This window comes from Caretta caretta, chromosome 2, assembly GCF_965140235.1.
Source record: "Caretta caretta isolate rCarCar2 chromosome 2, rCarCar1.hap1, whole genome shotgun sequence".
In the NCBI taxonomy this organism is placed as follows: domain Eukaryota; kingdom Metazoa; phylum Chordata; order Testudines; family Cheloniidae; genus Caretta; species Caretta caretta.
In genome coordinates this window covers 259,762,979-259,781,414 of record NC_134207.1, presented here as the reverse complement: position 1 = coordinate 259,781,414, position 18,436 = coordinate 259,762,979, and the positions used below count along the sequence as shown (strand labels likewise).

At 43.4% G+C, this 18,436-nt stretch overlaps 1 protein-coding gene across 2 annotated transcripts in view; it reads left to right on the top strand.

Moving 5' to 3' along the window:
• Window positions 1–665: 665 nt before the first annotated feature.
• The window catches only part of CRHR2 (corticotropin releasing hormone receptor 2), a 248,542-nt gene continuing 230,771 nt past the window's right edge, over window positions 666–18,436 (top strand). For both annotated transcript variants that reach the window (XM_075126031.1, XM_048837460.2), the window contains exon 1: window positions 666–800. In XM_075126031.1, coding sequence (XP_074982132.1) covers window positions 696–800 — 105 coding nt within the window. In that variant the 5' untranslated portion in view covers window positions 666–695. The remainder of the gene's footprint in view (window positions 801–18,436) is intronic.

The following is an 18,436-nucleotide window of genomic DNA, read 5'->3' as shown; positions in this document are numbered from 1 at the left end:
ATCACTACAAAAGTTTTTTTCTCCTGCTGATAATAGCTCACCTTAACTAATTAGCCTCTTACAGTTGGTACGGCAACTTCCACCTTCTCTGTATGTATCTATCTATCTACCTGTTCCATTCTGTGCATCCGATGAAGTGGGCTGTAGCTCACGAAAGCTTATGCTCAAATAAATTGGTTAGTCTCTGAGGTGCCACAAGTCCTCCTGTTCCTAAGCAATGACTATCATACAGGGAAGCTGGCTGCATTTCTCTGTCTGCCTGTGGCTCCCGGGAGCCCTCCTCATGACACCCATTGTGCACAGGACTAAAGGACTCACCCAGCGGGCCCTGGGGAGCCAGTCCTCCCACCGGGCCCTGCAGCTCCTGTCTCCTGCCCCAGGTGTCCCAAGACACCCCCCCCCCCCCCAGCGGCCACCCGGCTGCCCTTGGACGGGGCTGGCTCCCGGAGCGCCGGTTTTCCTGGGCAGGGAGGGGGCGCTGCGCCGGCTGGGGGGCCAGGTCCCAGAATAACCCCCTCCCCGTGGGGGATCCCCCCGGGCCGAGGGTGCCCCCGGCGGCCCCGCGGGGAGGGGCTGCCCCGGCCCCGGCCCCGGCGCGGCGGCGGCAGGAGGCGGGGAGCTGGTCCCCCCCCGCGGCAGCCGCCGCTCGCTCCCGGCCAGGGCAGCAGCAGGGCTCTGGGGCTGGCTCCGGGGAGATGCGGCTGCCCTGGGAGCGCCCCGGGACCCCCGGCCCCGTGCGGGGCCCGGCGCCGCAGCTCAGCGTCCCCGCAGCCGCGGCCACCGCGCTCCTGCTCCTCCCGGTGAGTGTCCGGGCGGGCTGGGCTGGGGGGTCCGGGGGGGGACGGGACAGGAGCCGCTTCCCCGGGAGGGACACGCGCCTGGCCCCGCTCCGGAGCCGCCACGCGTGGGGCTGGGACCGCAGCCCCTGAGTCATCCAGCCCGGGCAAAGCGGAGCCCCCGGGGGTGCGATTCGCCCCCTGCTAGCTCCCTAACAGCCCCTCTACACCCCCAGCTCCCGCCCCCCGGCCGGGCAAAGTCACCCTCTGATTCATGGCACAGAACCCACCGGGACCGCAAGTCCCAGACAGAGCCTCCGTACCCCAAATGCCCCCTCCCCCGGGCACAGTCCCCCCCACCCGGGCCATCCCCAGAGCCATGGCACTGAGTGAGCAGGACCCACCGGCACTGCAGTTTGCCCCCTTCCAGCTCTAAATAGCCGGTCTGTCCCACACACAATTTCCCCCGTGCAAAGCCACCCTCAGATCATCCAGCAGAGCCCTGGCACTAAGCCAGCAGGACCCGCTGGGATCACAATTCACCTGCTGTCTCCCAAGTAGACCCTCCTCTGCCTCAGTTAATCCCCCCTCCAAGAAAATCACCCACAGATCACCCCACAAACCCTGAACACTGAGTGATCAGACCCCCCCAATTGCAGTTCAGCCCCCAAACACCTCCCCAGAGCCGCAATTTTATCTCAAAAAGAAAAGGAGTACTTGTGGCACCTTAGAGCTTTCGTGAGCTCATGCTCAAATAAATTGGTTAGTCTCTAAGGTGCCACAAGTACTCCTTTTCTTTTTGCGAATACAGACTAACATGGCTGTTACTCTGAATTTTATCTCAGGCACTTTCCCCTCAATTCCCCCCACTGACCAAGGAGCTCAGGATTTGACCCTCCATCCTCCTCCAGGATGTAGACAGTCCTGTAGTAACTTTCTCTAGTAACCATCCTGAAATAAGTGATCAGAAAAGCTCCCTCCTCAAATAATCCTGCCATCATTTTTTGGTATAGTCACAGTGCCCTACCAAGCTTATTTCACTGCAGTATCTTTAATAGGCTAACGCAGTGATAGCTGGTCTAGATAACTGAAATTCAGTCTCTGCTTCCCTAATTCCTGGTTGTGGAGTGCCAGGTTACTTTCTCACAGTAGGAATCAGAAATAGCATTTGGGCTAATTCAGTAAATCCTTCTAAATGTTTGCTCAGAGTTTTCCCCTGGGCAATATTTACACAGATTTTTTCCCCCTTAATAACAAGCATCCCATATTGCAAATGCTTTGCTGGATGGATGAGGGAACTAGCTCATCCTGGACTTAAACTTTGCCAGCCAGCTTCCTTTTCCACCCTCAAAGTGCATTAAACTGTGACCTGTAACCCGCAGAGCAATTTTTAGAGATTAAACCCCCCAATGATTCTGCATTGCAGTCCCCATGGTGAGAAAAAAACAGAGATGGTCACTCTATCTCCTACCTCTCTAAGTTCATCTTTAACATTCCTTTAAGATAGGTTTGTTGCCTCTTGCTTTGTCTTCTATTTTTATTTAAATATTCAGCCTCTTCCAGGAAAAAACCACTATGTATATGTGAAGAAAATTATACAATGGAATCATATGGTTGATGTTTGTAAAGTGCACTGAAAAACTTTTATTGATATTGGAAAACAAATAGGGGAAGGTACAAGCATATTATCTAAGTCTCTGCCTCCATGCTCTCCTTTCTGAGTCCAGGAAGCATGGTTTCATGCCAGGCAGAGGAAAAGATGGGCTAGTGAAGGAGAAATAGAGCTCAAGAACAGGTTTGCAGAGTTGGAAAATGAAGAAGGGGCTCAGCAGGTGGTCACTGAAGGTGGAAGGGCAAGGAAGAAGAGAAGAGTGTCTAGTCCTATAGGAAAAGGGGAAGAGTCAATGGAGACTATACCAAATATGAGCCCCAGAAGGATGCAGGATGGGTTGAAGAGGATTACAAGGGAGAATAGGAATGGAAAGAACTTGCAGCCAGAGGGAACAGGGGATAGACTGGAGAATCGCACCGTCACCAGGAAAAGGCAGGTCTACTCCTTACTCCTTACTGAGGTTTCAGAGGAACAGCCGTGTTAGTCTGTATTCGCAAAAAGAAAAGGAGTACTTGTGGCACCTTAGAGACTAACCAATTTATTTGAGCATGAGCTTTCGTGAGCTGTAGCTCACGAAAGCTCATGCTCAAATAAATTGGTTAGTCTCTAAGGTGCCACAAGTACTCCTTTTCTCCTTACTGAGGGACTCCTTACTGAGAAGAATAGACAGGCCTATAACCGGAGCTGATCCAGAGAATAGAAGGGTGTGCTATCTTCCAGGTGCTAAGATATGGGATGTGGACCTGAGGTTGAAAAGGATCCTAAAGGGAGCGGGAAAGAATCCACTGATGGTCCTTCATGTGGGAACAGATGATACCGGTAGATTCTCTCTGGAACGTATCAAGGGAGACTATGCGAGGCTGGGGAAGACGCTTAAGGAAATCGAGGCTCAGGTGATCTTCAGTGGGATTCTGCCTGTTCCTAGAGAAGGGCAACAAAGGTGTGACAAGATTATGACTATCAACAGATGGCTCAGGCAGTGGTGCTATAAGGAGGGCTTTGGGATGTATGGCCACTGGGAGGCATTCAGGAACAGAGGACAGTTCTCTCAGGATGGACTTCCTCTGAGCAGGGAAGGAAATAGACTTCTAGGATGGAGGCTGGCACAACTATTAAGAGAGCTTTAAACTAGGAATTTGGGGGAGATGGTTGGGAGATGTCCAGGTAATCTCCACGTCGGATTTTAGCATTGAGAGGGAAGAAAACAAAGTAAGAAAGGATACAGCCGTGGGTAGGAGAATGGACATAAGGAGGAAGGGCAGTGTGGATACCAGTCTAATAGGTCATACTGGCTGTAGAATGTCCGTGCCTAATCGGGTAAAGAATGTGATCGAGGCCAAACAGCAAAAATGAAGATGTTTGTACACCAATGCGAGGCGCCTAGGTAACAAAATGGAGGAACTAGAGCTACTGGTGCAGGAAGTGAAACCAGATATTATAGGGATAACAGAAACAGGGTGGAATAGTAGTCATGACTGGACTACAGCTATTGAAGGGTCTGTGCTATTTAGGAAAGACAGAAATACAGGTAAAGGTGGTGGAGTAGCATTGTATATCAATGATGAGGTAGAATGTAAAGAAATAAGAAGCGATGGAATGGATAAGACAGAGTCCGTCTGGGCAAAAATCACATTGGGGAAGAAAACTACTAGATCCTGCCCTGTGATAGTGCTTGGGGTGTACTAGAGACCGCCGGGATCTAATTTGGATATGGATAGAGCCCTCTTTATTGTTTGGATATGGATAGAGCACTCTTTATTGTTTTTAATGAAGTAAATACTAATGGAAACTGCGTGATCATGGGAGACTTTAACTTCCCAGATATAGACTGGAGGATAAGTGCTAGTAATAATAATAGGGCTCGGATTTTCCTAGATGCAATAGCTGATGGATTCCTTCATCAAGTAGTTGCTGAACCGACAAGAGGGGATGCCATTTTAGATTTGGTTTTGGTGAGTAGTAAGGACCTCATAGAAGAAATGGTTGTAGGGGACAACCTTGGTTCGAGTGATCATGAGCTAATTCAGTTCAAACTGAATGGAAGGATAAACAAAAATAAATCTGTGACAAGGGTTTTTGATTTCAAAAGGGCTGACTTTCAAAAATTAAGGAAATTAGTTCAGGAAGTGGATTGGACTGAAGAATTTATGGATCTAAAGGCAGAGGAGGCCTGGGATTACTTCAGGTCACAGCTGCAGAAGCTATCAGAAGTCTCCATCCCAAGAAAGGGGAAAAAATTCATCTGCAGGAGTTGTAGACCAAGCTGGATGAGCAAGGATCTCAGAGAGGTGATTAAGAAAAAGCGGAACGCATACAGGGAGTGGAAAAAGGGAGGGATCAGCAAGGAAAGCTACCTTATTGAGGTCAAAACATGTAGGGATAAAGTGAGAAAAGCTAAAAGTCAAGTAGAGTTGGATCTTGCAAAGAAAATTAAAACCAATAGTAAAAGGTTCTGTAGCCATATAAAAAAGAAGAAAACAAAGAAAGAAGAAGTGGGACCGCTAAACACTGAGGATGGAGTGGAGGTTAAGGATAATCTAGGCATGGCCCAATATCTAAACAAATACTTTGCCTCAGTCTTTAATAAGGCTAATGAGGATCTTAGGGATAATGGTAGCATGATAAATGGGAATGAGGATATGGAGGTAGATATTACCATATCTGAGGTAGAAGCGAAACTCGAACAGTTTAATGGGACTAAATCAGGGGGCCCAGATAATCTTAATCCAAGAATATTAAAGGAATTGGCACATGAAATTGCAAACCCATTAGCAAGAATTTTTAATGAATCTGTAAACTCAGGGGTTGTACCATATGACTGGAGAATTGCTAACATGGTTCCTATTTTTAAGAAAGGAAAAAAAAGTGATCTGGGTAACTACAGGCCTGTTAGTTTGACATCTGTAGTATGCAAGGTCTTGGAAAAAATTCTGAAGGAGAAAGGTCAATGGTAAATGGGACAAAATACAACATGGTTTTACAAAAGGTAGATTGTGCCAAACCAACCTGATCTCCTTCTTTGAGAAAGTAACAGATTTTTTAGACAAAGGAAATGCAGTGGATCTAATTTACCTAGATATCAGTAAGGAGTTTGATACAGTGCCACATGGGAAATTATTAGTTAAATTGGAAAAGATGGGGATCAATATGAAAATTGAAAGGTGGATAAAGAATTGGTTAAAAGGGAGGCTACAGCAGGTTGTACTGAAAGGTGAACTGTCAGACTGGAGGGAGGTTACCGCTGGAGTTCTTCAGGGATCGGTTTTGGGACCAATCTTATTTAATTTTTTTATTACTAACCTCGGCACAAAAAGTGGGAGTGTGCTAATAAAGTTTGCAGATGATACGAATCGAAGCTGGGAGGTATTGCCAATTTAGAGAAGGACCGGGATATCATACAGGAGGATCTGGATGACCTTGTAAACTGGAGTAATAGAAATAGGATGAAATTTAATAGTAAGAAGTGTAAGGTCATGCATTTAGGGATTAATAACAAGAATTTTAGTTATAAGCTGGGGTGATGCATCAGTTAGAAGTAAGGGAGGAGGAGAAGGACCTTGGACTATTGGTTGACCACAGGATGACTATGAGCCGCCAATGTGATATGGCGGTGAAAAAAGCTAATGCGGTCTTGGGATGCGTCAGGTGAGGTATTTCCAGTAGAGATAAGGAGTTGTTAGTACCGTTATACAAGGCACTGGTGAGACCTCATCTGGAATACTGTGTGCAGTTCTGGTCTCCCAGGTTTAAGAAGGATGAATTCAAACTGGAACAGGTACAGAGAAGAGCTACTAGGATGATCCGAGGAATGGAAAACCTGTTTTAAGAAAGGAGACTCAAGGAGCTTGGCTTGTTTAGCCTAACCAAAAGAAGGTTGAGGGGAGATATGATTGCTCTCTATAAATATATCAGAGGGATAAATACCGGAAAGGGAGAGGAATTATTTAACCTCAGTACCAATGTGGACACAAGAACAACTGGCCATCGGGAAGTTTAGACTTGAAATTAGATGAAGGTTTCTAACCATCAGAGGAGTGACGTTCTGGAATAGCCTTCCAAGGGAAGCAGTGGGGGCAAAAGACCTATCTGGCTTCAAGATTAAACTCAATAAGTTTATGGAGGAGATGGCACGGTGGGATAACATGATTTTGGCAATTAATTGATCTTTAACTATTCATGGTAAATAGGCCCAATGGCCTGTGATGGGATGTTAGATGGGGTGGGATCTGAGTTACTACAGAGAATTATCTGGCTGGTGAATCTTGCCCACATGCTCAGGGTTCAGCGGATCACCATATTTGGGGTCGGGAAGGCATTTTCCTCCAGGGCAGATTGGAAGAGGCCCTGAGGGTTTTTTGCCTTCCTCTGTAGCATGGGGCACGGGTCACTTGCTGGAGGATTCTCTGCTCCTTGAAGTCTTTAAACCATGATTTGAGGACTTCAATAGCTCAGACATAGGTGGGAGGTTTATTGCAGGAGTGGGTGGGTGAGATTCTGTGGCCTGCATTGTGCTGGAGGTCAGTCTAGATGATCGTAATGGTCCCTTCTGACCTTAATATCTATGAATCTATGAATCTCTCCTGACCTTTGCCTTCCTTTCCATACCCCTTCCCAGACTTCTGTGCTACATTTGCCTCTCATCTCCCACCTCCCAAACTCTAGCCCAGCCAAGTACCTGCAGTGAGGTCAGTTTACAGTTATACACGTTTATATTGTAAATGTTGCTTTTTATACACTTAATCATTGTTTCTTTTTTTAATGGTCCCACCAGTCCACCCCCAAAACACTCAAAGGCACTTCTTTTCAGCTAGGCTAACAGAACACAACAAATCTGAAGTTTCTGGACTAAGCCATTTTAGAGATATGATGAGCCACCAAAAAAAAAAAAAAAAAAAAGTGTTTGTTTGTTCCCCAAAGTAATTTGACAGCCAAATTTTCAGAACACTCTATCTTTGGATTTATTTTCTTTTGCCAAACTTTCCATAAGTACGTAAGTAAATAATATTAAAATGGATGAGGAGGAGAATGCAAAATTTCAGGAAGATCAGTTCCTTTGGTGGGGAAGTTGAGTGCGTGTGTGTGTGTGTGTGTTTGTGTTTCTTGTGGGGGAAGCAGAGGTTTGGATGTGTAGAAAACTGGGTTTATAATGGAGAGCTAACTTCAGCCTTAACTATGGAATGGCTGCTGCTGCCCCAAAATAATAATTAATACATGGCACTTACAGGTGTTTTAATTTTTTTAATCCCTGGATCTCAAAGTATTTCGCAAAAGTGTGACTTGCTATCCCTGTTTTACAGATGGAGAAACTGTAGCACAGAGAGATTATGACCAACCATTTCAAACTTTGGCTCCAATCCAGCAAAGCCCTTAAGCATATACTTAACTTTAAATACTCAAATTGTCCCACTGAAGTTAGAGGACTATTTGCCTTTGGGGAATTAAGTACTTGTGTAATTGTTTGCAAGATCAGGACCTTACACACCTAAATAAAAGTGGCTTGATTTACAGAGAGGACGGAGCAATCAGATTTCCACAAGAGTTGTGTGTTCTTAGCACTTCTAAAATGAGGCCACTTTTGATATAGATTTGGGCACACAACTTAAAAAGGATGGTTTAAATGATTTAGTCAAGGTCACATAGCAAGTCAGTGGTGGAGCTGGGAATGCTACTCTATACTTACATTTTCTAACAAACTCTTATGTATGATGTACTAGAAATTTTATACACATAAAGGCAATGAAAAGAAGAATAAAAAATGGTGACTAAGTCCTTGTGACCTTTCTGATATAAAGCCTTTGCGGAGCACGCAGGGTTTTTGGGAGAGTTTTCATTTTAAAACAACCCAACAAAGCAATTTTTGAATCAGAAGAGAAAACATGATGCTCTGTTAAACTTAAAATTTATATGCCCTCCTGTAACTGAAAAACAGCCATGGCAATTTGAACAATATCTGGTAAGTGATGGTAGTTTACAACCATTCTTTGACTGAGTGCCAAATTTCAGTCTAGGTTTGAATTAATGTAAAATAAGTGTTTTATAATAAGAACTTAACCAGCATTGCTACAATATTTTGGCAGGGTTTTCCTTTGTAGCCATAGCATAGCAATTACAGTGCATTCACAGAAAACAGTTTTAAGTGGGGGGAAATTGTTCGCATAAATCAATCAGTAGTTTTGCTTTGAAATGTTTCAGTGAATGAATGAAATCCATGGGTACACTTAGCCAGGGGGGAAATAACCTTTAGCCTTTGTCCTTGTGAGACGTCTGCCAAAAATTTACTACCACTTGGAGAGAAAAAATAATTGATAAACCCTCTAAATTCTTAGGCTCCAGTCCTGCAAACTGATTCCCATGTGTGAATCTTTATGCCCATGGGGAACCACAGTGATATCAATGGAGCTCTGTTCAGGAGCAGGATTCTGTCTAGATCTCATTGTGGGGTCAAAGCCTGTAGAGACAGATTTGTCCTCACCCCCACACCATACTTACAGCCCCTACTGTTATCAGAGAATCATTGTGCATGTCTATCTGAGGGAAGAATTTTGCCCCAAAGGTGAATTCTGCATTATTCTAAGGCATTATTAAACTTAATAATCATCCTTTCATGTGTTAATGATTAGTACAGAAGTGTGCTATGAATCTGATTATTTTCGATTTCTGAAAATGATTCACAATAAAAATGATAAGTTAATGGGATACTGTCAACTTTAAAAAAATCACGTTTGCCCCCTAGTTTATGAAACCCGAAAGAATTTTAGAAATATCATAATAGATATGACCTTTTCACTCTGTCGGTAAATTGTTCACTTTCTGATTTTTGTTCTGAGCTCCGGTGGTATAAATAGAGTGGTTGGCTTCACTTTGGAATCTGGTCAGTTTCTAGTTAATGTCACTTTGTGTCCCTCTATACTGCAGCTGGGAGGGAGACTGCCAACCTGGGTAGATGGACTTGCACAAGCAGGGCTCAAGTTAGTACACTCAAAACAGCAGTTTGGACACTGTGGCTCAGGCTTCGCGTGGGCTCTCAAGTGGCATGAGAGACCAAGCTCCCTCCCCACTGGTGCTTTTAGCATGCTAGCTCAAGCATCTGTCTCCCTGGGCTGGGAGGCTCACTCTCAGTTGCAATGTAGACTTACCCTTTCAGTTGTCATGATGCTGCCATGTTTGGATTGCAAACACAACAGGGAATTTTTGTTTGGGAAAATAAACTGTCTCCTTCGGAATAAAAATAAAATGACAGCTCTTCCATTGGGTTAAGTATTTTTGCAAAAGCTTATTCTTCCTCTCAGTACCTATAAACTGAATTAAGTGGACCTTGCCCTGTTACACACATCTTTTTCTACGCTCGTTTTCTAATAACCTACACCAGTTTGAGCATACTTGTATTCTGCAGATTGCCCTTTAAAGCTAACTTGATTCTTGTATCTAAGGAGTTGGAGCTGTCCAGCAAAACACAAAAATCCCTAGCACTTCCTGGTTTTATATCTTCAAAGCACTGCATAAACATTAACATCACGTTTTTGCCTTTTTATAATCTAGCCTTGGAAGTTATGCATTTTCATCTAGATATCCTGATCAACCCCCCAATAAAAATATAATTCATGTATTTACTGGTAAGTCCTTTGTATCTTGGTAGAGTTGAAAATATCTGTATTATTTAGAATCAGGCTAGATTTGGATAAACAGTTTTTCCAGAAAAGTTTCATAAACTTAGCCTTAGCCGTTGTTACTAAGAAGAAACTATGTATGTATAGGTGAATAAACAGAAGCTGGTCAGTTAGCAGTGTGACTACCATTGAATAAAAGAGTTTCTTTTTCCAGTCATTGGTGGCAAAAATTGCAGGTTAATGTCATCAGATGGTGTCTACATTTATGCAGATTATATTTTCAGTTTCTGAAGCGGGGAGGGGTTGATAGACATTTCTTGCAGTGTTCTTTCTGTTGATTAAAAAGGGGTGTCTTAGCACATCACGCTTCCTAGCTGGGTAAATTCAGTAGCATTCTGAGGCTGGGGGAATTTGGATCAGACCTTACAAACAGAGGTTCTGTCTGCTTTGTGTGCATGGACAGAATTCATGTTACTTTGGACGTGTGTGATTTGGGGATGCTAGTGGGTTTTCCATTTTGTCCTGAAGGGCTGAGACTCGTGATTGTCCAGATCTGGGAGTGAGTTCCAGATTTGAGAGTCAGTTGCTTAACTGCTCACACAAGGCTCATTCTTGAGGCTGGCAGCCCCCTTGTAGAACTAACTGCATAGAACGCTTGGAATCTGTCAGCATTTTGGAATGATCTAATTAAAACCAATGTTTGGGATACAATTTCTGTGTGTTTGCACCCAACAAAAAGAAAATGCTTTTGGCATTTTTGGGTGCTTAAATGTACTCCTTTGACAGCACTATTTAAATGGTGTAAGAAAACAAAACTAATTAAAACTCTGTAAAGTTCAGAGTAATCCTGACGGAATTACTAACAGCTCTCTTGGTTGAGTTTGCAAGGAAAATAAATAGTGACCAATGTAGACGGAGTTTAAAAGACATTTGTTCTCCCACTGCAATATTAAACTCTTGCCCTGCTACTGCTAGTTTAATATGCCGGGGCTGGAATGCAGCCATCTTCCCCCAGGGGCTGTGTTGTAATTTCTCTTACTATTACATGAGTGCTTGGGGTGGTGGAGGTGTTCTGAGTAGTGTAGTTCTGCATTGTGTTGTGTGGAGGCTGCCTCCTGCTGGGTTGTCTTTTCAGACGGAAAGGCAAGTGGAGTGGCTGAAGAATAGTTGAATTGATAACAGTGATTTTTGCAGAACAACCTGCTTTCCTAATCAGTGTTAAAATGCACGTGGACACCAATTCCGGCACCCTGGACAGGCGGTGGGGATTGATCCCAGGATCGAGAAGCATGAGGCTTGCTGCTTGAATTAACGCATCAGGTTCATCAACCTAGCGGCAGTGGCAGATTTAAAAAGCTTTTCTACAGAGGAGCAAAGACCCATGCTGGTTTAATGTGGGCTACGCAAGCAAATGAACAGTTATACCCGCTGGCCCAGATCCAGTGCTGTGCTTTGCAGAATGGACAGCATGGGTGCAGCTTTTCTGAATTCCAGTCCCTAGAGCAACTTAAAGCAGCCCCAGGCCTCCACCATCTCCCTCTGCTAGAGCTGTGAATGAGGGTGACGCAGGGCCACCCATGCTATGCCACCGAGTGCAGTCCCGAGGGGGCAGTGCTGTCCTTCCTATGGCCTCTTTACACGGTAGCCAGGGACAGGGTCGGGGCCAATATCTTTAACGCATGGGGACATGGTATTTTCTTTTCACATCAGCACCAAGTTACAGTCTCTGCCTTGTTTGAATAAAGCACAGAGTATTATTATGAAGAATTAAAGAAGCGAGCGTTGCTAGTTATTGTTCAGGGTCTGCCCTTCAACCCCTGAACATAACTCAAAAGTAGTGGAAATTGCTCAGGGAAGTTGTGAAGGACCCACAACCCTTCCAGGTGCTTAGTGCAGGAGCCTCTGCCACATGAGCTAAGAGCCAATTGGCCGTTAGCTAAGGCTGTAGAGCAGACTCATTTAACTCTCTCTCTCTCTAAGTGGTCTCGGTGCCACTAGATGGGACAGAACACGACACCCAGGAGGTGTGTGGGTTACAACAGCACACCATGTTTCCACTAGATCGTTGGCAGGAAAAGATCATAGCTCCTATACCCCCAGCAGGCAGAGTATGATGAGACTTTTGGGGGTGGGGGAGACTTGATCAGATGAGTCCAATATAGGGATCAGTCAGAACAGTTCCCCTTTAGAGGCTCTAATTCAGGAAAGCACTTAAGCACATGCTTAATTTTAAGCATGTTAGGTATTCCATGCCTCTTCAGGGAAGTATTTAAGCAGATGCTTAATGTAAGCTCGTGGTGGTGAGTCCCACAGACTTTAATGGGATCTAAAGAATGTGCTTATAATTCAGCATGTGCTCACTTGCTTTGCTGTATGGTGACCTTACTCAAGATCTTCCCATTCCAGGCAGGTTTATATTCTCTGTTCTGTGTTGCGTGGCTGCACAGAGGCGATGCTGTGTGAGAACTGAAGAACACTGGCTTGACCGTAAGAACGTAACACACCCATTAGCCAGTAGTTTGCCTAAGTTGTATGTAAATGAGAAGGAGAGGCACAACTGAAAACGATAATGCCTATTTCTTATAGAGGGCTTTTCATCAGCAGATCTCAAAGCCCCTGTGAAGCATTATTGTCTCTACTCTAAACATGGGGAACTGAGGCACAGAAAGGCTAAGTGACTTGTCCAAGGTCACACTGGAAGTCCATGGCAGAGCAGGGAATTGAATCAGGTTCTCCTGTGTTCAAAGGCAGTGCCATAACCACTGGGCTATCCTTCCCTTCCTAAGAAGTTGCATGAGTTGATGGAATTTAGATAAGAGATGATGGAGATTTTTTTTTCTTAAGAGAACTACACTGGCATTTCTTCTTCTTTTTTTTCGGAGTATCTTTTGAGGGCTGAGTGGCACAGTGAGCTAATTCACTAGCTTTTCCTCTCTGAGTAGCTGGGTTTGAGTCTTAGGCCACAAATCAAAATGAGTTGTGAGGTTGAGCAGGACATTGGTTTACAGAATCAAACCACTACGTACCGCAAAATGCGGCTATTTTAGCAAACTTGGGTTAGTAGGTTCAGAAGGATCAGGGATTCTTGGAACCAGGGCTGAGGTACATCAACATGGCCATGTGAGGAAGACTTCCTATGCTGGGCTACTGGCGTATGGCCTGCACTTTAACGAGCCACTCATTCCCACACAGGTGTTCAGTAAAAGAAAACATAAGTGCCTAACGGAAATAGGGGTGGTATAAACCTCATTAGACTTTTGCAAAAAGGCAGGTGGACCACCGCAGCTCTGCTCTCATGGAGGAAGAGTAACTGCTCAATCAGCGGGCTTGGCTTTGCTTTTGTCGCACTGCACTCTTTAACTAATTGTGTTTTCAGAGGGAAGAAAGACACTGCTCCACTAACCTGTTCTTCTCTGGACATAAACTAGTCATTTTTATATTTAATTGAGCAGTTGCTCTGAGCAGCTCCTTTAGGATTTTGTTCGCCTCTATGTGTTTCAGAAAGCAGGTACTTTTCTTCAAGTGAACACTTGATCTCCTTGTGACGGGAGAGTTTAGCATTAATGAGGTTAAAAGCTGTCTTTGATTTAAGGGACGTTCTTGAATTAATTTCTTATTACTTGGTTTATTAAAAAAAAAAGAGAAAGAGAAAGTCCTTCCTGATTTGAGTCCTGCAGATCAAACCTACAAGATAACACATTGCTTTGTACTAAAGCAAGATTTCAGTGGTGCTTAAATATAAATAAAGGGCTCAAGTTAGAAGCCCCGCCACCTCTGGAAATATTACTACAGCCAATGGGATTTCCACATATGGAATAGTTGCAGCTGGGGGCCTTGAAAATGAAAAGCATCAGCTGACTGATTAAAACATAGGTTGCATGCACTTCGTAGAATCATAGAATATCAGGATTGGAAGGGACCTCAGGAGGTCATCTAGTCCAACCCCTGCTCAAAGCAGGACCAATCCCCAACTAAATCATCCCAGCCAGGGCTTTGTCAAGCTGGGCCTTAAAAACCTCTAAGGAAGGAGATTCCATCACCTCCCTAGGTAACGCATTCCAGTGCTTCACCACCCTCCTAGTGAAAAAGTTTTTCCTAATATCCTAAACCATAATAACTTAAACCTCCCCCACCGCAACTTGAGACCATTACTTCTTGTTCTGTCAACTTAAAGTTATTCCAGTTGTTGCCTCTTAATCTGACCAAAGTGTGGAATAGAAAGGGGTAATTTTAAATTGTTGGATGCCAAGTAATTTTATTTTAAAAATTACCAACTATGTTTAGTTTAGAGAAACAAGAAATGGTAGACGTTTATTAGTAACTGTTTCTCTTATTGCCAGTTCAGGGATGTGACTGCCAGTATTTTACATACCTAGGGAACACCACAATTAAAACAAAGCAAAATAATCACAATTTTTAACCATGGCTATTTTATTATTAAAGGTGTGTGTGGGGGGGAAGCATTAAACCGATACAAATGACAGAACACGCGTGATAAACTAGTTACTCCCATTACAGTCTCGTCTGTGTGTCTCTCCGGAGAGTTTTAAGAGACGTTACACCTTTGAGAATGAACCACTTCTGGGGGCATTCTTTGTTTGGGAAGTTAAGACCAAAGTATATTATTTCCTAAATTTACTGTGAGCCCAGCTTAGTATCTCATTGATACGTAAACTCTTTATAAGTGGGTAAAATAATTTGTTAAAGGGCAGGTGGGTCTTTTTTGGCATTTCATTGATAACGTAAACAGTTTATACTTGGGCAAAGTAAGCAATCTTAACTAGATCCTATGAAACTGAAGGAAATATTTCAATCAGTTATTTAGAAGATGCTATTTAAGGAGCTGCCTTGAGACAGGCCAATTACAAATATTAAGAATCTTTAATTAAATTCCACTGTTTCTCTCTTCACCAATGTTTAGCTCCTATATCCTCTCCAAGAATACTTGGTCTAACCATTTGTTAATTAATAGGCAGAACTGTTAGTGTCTTCAGTTACAATAGTATTTCCATATCCTATTAAAATCTTTACAAGTGTTTTAAGTCTAGTCCCTTGGCAGTGTCTTAGTTAACTTCTCACCAATCCATGCTGAAGTCCTGTTGAAGTTTTCCTAGGGTTGGTTTCTTCTTGAGTCTTTTCTCTGCTTTTCTGAGCTGTCTGCTGTAGCTTGCTTGTAGAGATGGACAGGATAAGTTGATGAGCAATGTGTGTGTTTGAGCATGGTAGCGGGGAGCATGTGAGATGGGTGCTCTCTTCAGAGCTTTTATACCCTTCTTCCTATTTTGATGAAACTATAGGAAAACACATCTCTTTCAGGCTTGTTTAGATTCAAAGCTGGTTGCTGACATTCTTTTTTTGCTTAAGTACCTTAGTGGGTTGTCCTTAGGAGCCTCTTCATCATATGAATAAGTAGTTTGTTAATGCATATGTTCATTAGGGTTGTAATTCTTTCTTTCCAGTTCTATTTCCTATGTCTTTGTGGCAGGAGATTCACAGAAGATCCTTAAGTTTAGAATTTAACTTTCTTTGTATTCAGTCCATTTTCTGTGATATTCCTTCCGTTTTATTAGAGTTTAACAATTCTCAAAACAATCCTTTAAAATTAAATAATTCTTAAAGAAAGACTTTAGGTTAAATAGTTATTAAAGAAGTTGTTGAGTCTGTATGACAATTTTTGGAAAGATGATTCTTCTTGTCATCCTGAGTTGGGTGAGGGGGTGGCTTGAGCACTCCAGTAATTAATTAAATCTTAATTAATACAAATATATTTAAATGGCTTCTTACATGAGTAATTAGTTTAGAAAGATCATTAGAAAGCATTTTACCATTTACTTAACAATGATATTAGGAAATTACATTAGATGCTTTGCATTCAGTTAAAATACTTGCAAATATGCCATTCAAAATGATTCGCCATTGAAGAAATGAACAAAGTTGTAAAACATTTCCAATGACACATTTTTTCCTAGAAGCTATTCTGAATGAAAATTTTACAGTAATTATAAAATTCATTTCAGCACGTATATTTCTGCCATTCTTTGTGTGGGTCTACTTCGTTTTTCTTGGGAGGGTGAAAAAGCCCACTTCACACCTAAATTTATTGTTCTGACAACACAACCCTACATTTCTTTTCGCAATCAATCCTTTCCTAAAACATTCATGTTTTTCATGGTTTGTTTTCTTGGTACCAGCTGTACCAAACTGGTATTTTATACAAGAGTTAGCTGTCCTGTTCTAGATAAGAAACTCTTTGCAGTTATAAACATGGGTTTATGGCAAAGAAGGGTGATCACCCTGATATTTGGTTTGTTTTGGGGTGACAGAAAACAGAAACTTCCTGCAATATCTCTAATCAGGCTGAACATTTTATAACATAACTAACTAAAACATACACAGGTATTGGCATATTTCCAAGTATCCTGCCTTTAACATACTTGTAGCTATATCTTAATATTCGATAAAGGTGCAAACAAATTTGTAACAACCTAATATTTAAAAAATAAATTATAATGATTTTATTAATATCATTTTTGCATCATCATTGAGCTCTTTCCACCACAAAGGGTGTTGCTCCATGCATTGCTCTTTACCGCCGATGCTGAAAGGAGCTCTGCAACCTGTTTGTCAGAGTCTTGGGGAAGATGGTTAGGGACTCTACAATGAGAGAACAGAGAAGGGCAGGTCGTGGGTGGGCTGCAGGAGTGGATAGCTAAGACGAGGGGAATTTCACATTATTCTCCCTCATATGCACGCACACACTCAGGGGAGATTTTCTTTAACAGGTAAGACAGCCAGCTGCTATGTTAGATTACGTGCTATGAATACGATCCTATGGGTGGATCCTAGAGGTAGCCATTGGCTGGCGAACCCCATTCTAATGTAGCACGACTCCATGGGAGTTGGGGGAGGAGAGTCCCCAGGAACACATGGCTGGTGTAGAAGTACAGGGCTTTTGTCTGGATGACAGGGCTTTGGCATCTGCAGAGTTTCAGAGCCTGTCCAGTGGTCTGTTCCAATGGGAAGCAGGGAATCCAAATGTAACAATTGGAAAGGGGAAGAGGAATCTTCAGTTTGTGAAAGATAAGAAACGAGCCTTTTCACAATCCATTACAGATGCACAGAGCTCACCCCTTTGATAAGATTTCTGAATGGAAGCATCTCCAATCCCATTCTCTCTGAGGGGATTCTCTCTGAATTATAACACCAAAGTGTTGCTGTCAGGAAGTAAGTGGATTTGAAAAGCTGAACAAGAGCTTGATAAACAATTTTCAATCTACAGACCTGGTAAAGTGATTGTAACAAAGCCTCTTTTCACTTTCTGAGAGTGAAGGACCTTCTGGAAAGTAGACTCATGGAGACTATGATTATTGCATGTTCTGTGACCTAAAACCATCCAAAAATATTGCTTTGGACAGAGGATTAGTTGATCTTGTTTTGCCAAAATAATAAACCGCAAAGGTCCCAAAGAGCTGTTATGATTAGAGATGGGCAAAAAAAAAAATGTGGACAAAACATTTTTCATTGCAAAATGCAGATTTGGTGAAAAACACTGAAACATTTTTCAATTTCAAGTTGAATTCATCAGATTGTTTCGGTTGAAAACACACAACATTCTGAAAGAGTTTGAATGTTTTGTTTTGACATTTTTGAAACAAAATGTTTCAACTTTTACAGTGTCTTTTTGTTTAGAACTTTACTTCCATTTCATTTTTTTAAAGGTAATAAAAAGCCTCAAACAAAATGAAATGTCTCAGATTGGATCAAACAAAATGTTTTGTTAGTGGATAGTTCTCTGAAAATTTCAGCTTAATGCACAGCAGAAGTCCAAAAGGCTAACAGTATTCCTCCTGGGAGAATTCTGCGCTACTGTGCGCATGTAGCAGTCATGCCCCCCTCAGATTTCTTTGCTTCCCAGCAGAAAATGAAGGAGAAGCAAAGGAAAGCCACAAGAGCGGTCATGTGCCCCTCCCCAGCAGTGCGGGCGCGTCATTTTGGGCACCTAGAGCAGCCAGCAAAGAGGTAAATCACTGTGGGAGGGAGGGAGGGAGAGGGCAGGGCTGAGGACACACTATCAGGTGGCTCCTACGCCGGGATCAGCTGCTAGTCCTGGCTGGGCTGGGGGAGGGGGAAGACGGGACTTCCTCTTCCCCTGCAAGGAGTGTCCAGGGGCGGGGCCAGGGCCAGGTCAGATCCACCCCCAGAAACCTTCCCCAGCTGCAGGAAGCTCTGCCCCCCAGCTTCCTGCACACGTTGCTCCTCAGCCGCGGGGGGACAGGTCACTGTATGGGGAGCTGCTCCCCCATCTGCCCAACCCCCATGCATCCAGAGCCCCCCTTCACCCCCCTGCTGAGCCTCCTGCACTCCAACTCCCACCCCACTGAGCCCCAACCAGCTGCACCCAGACCTCCACCCCACCAAACCCTACTTGCCCTAATGGGATC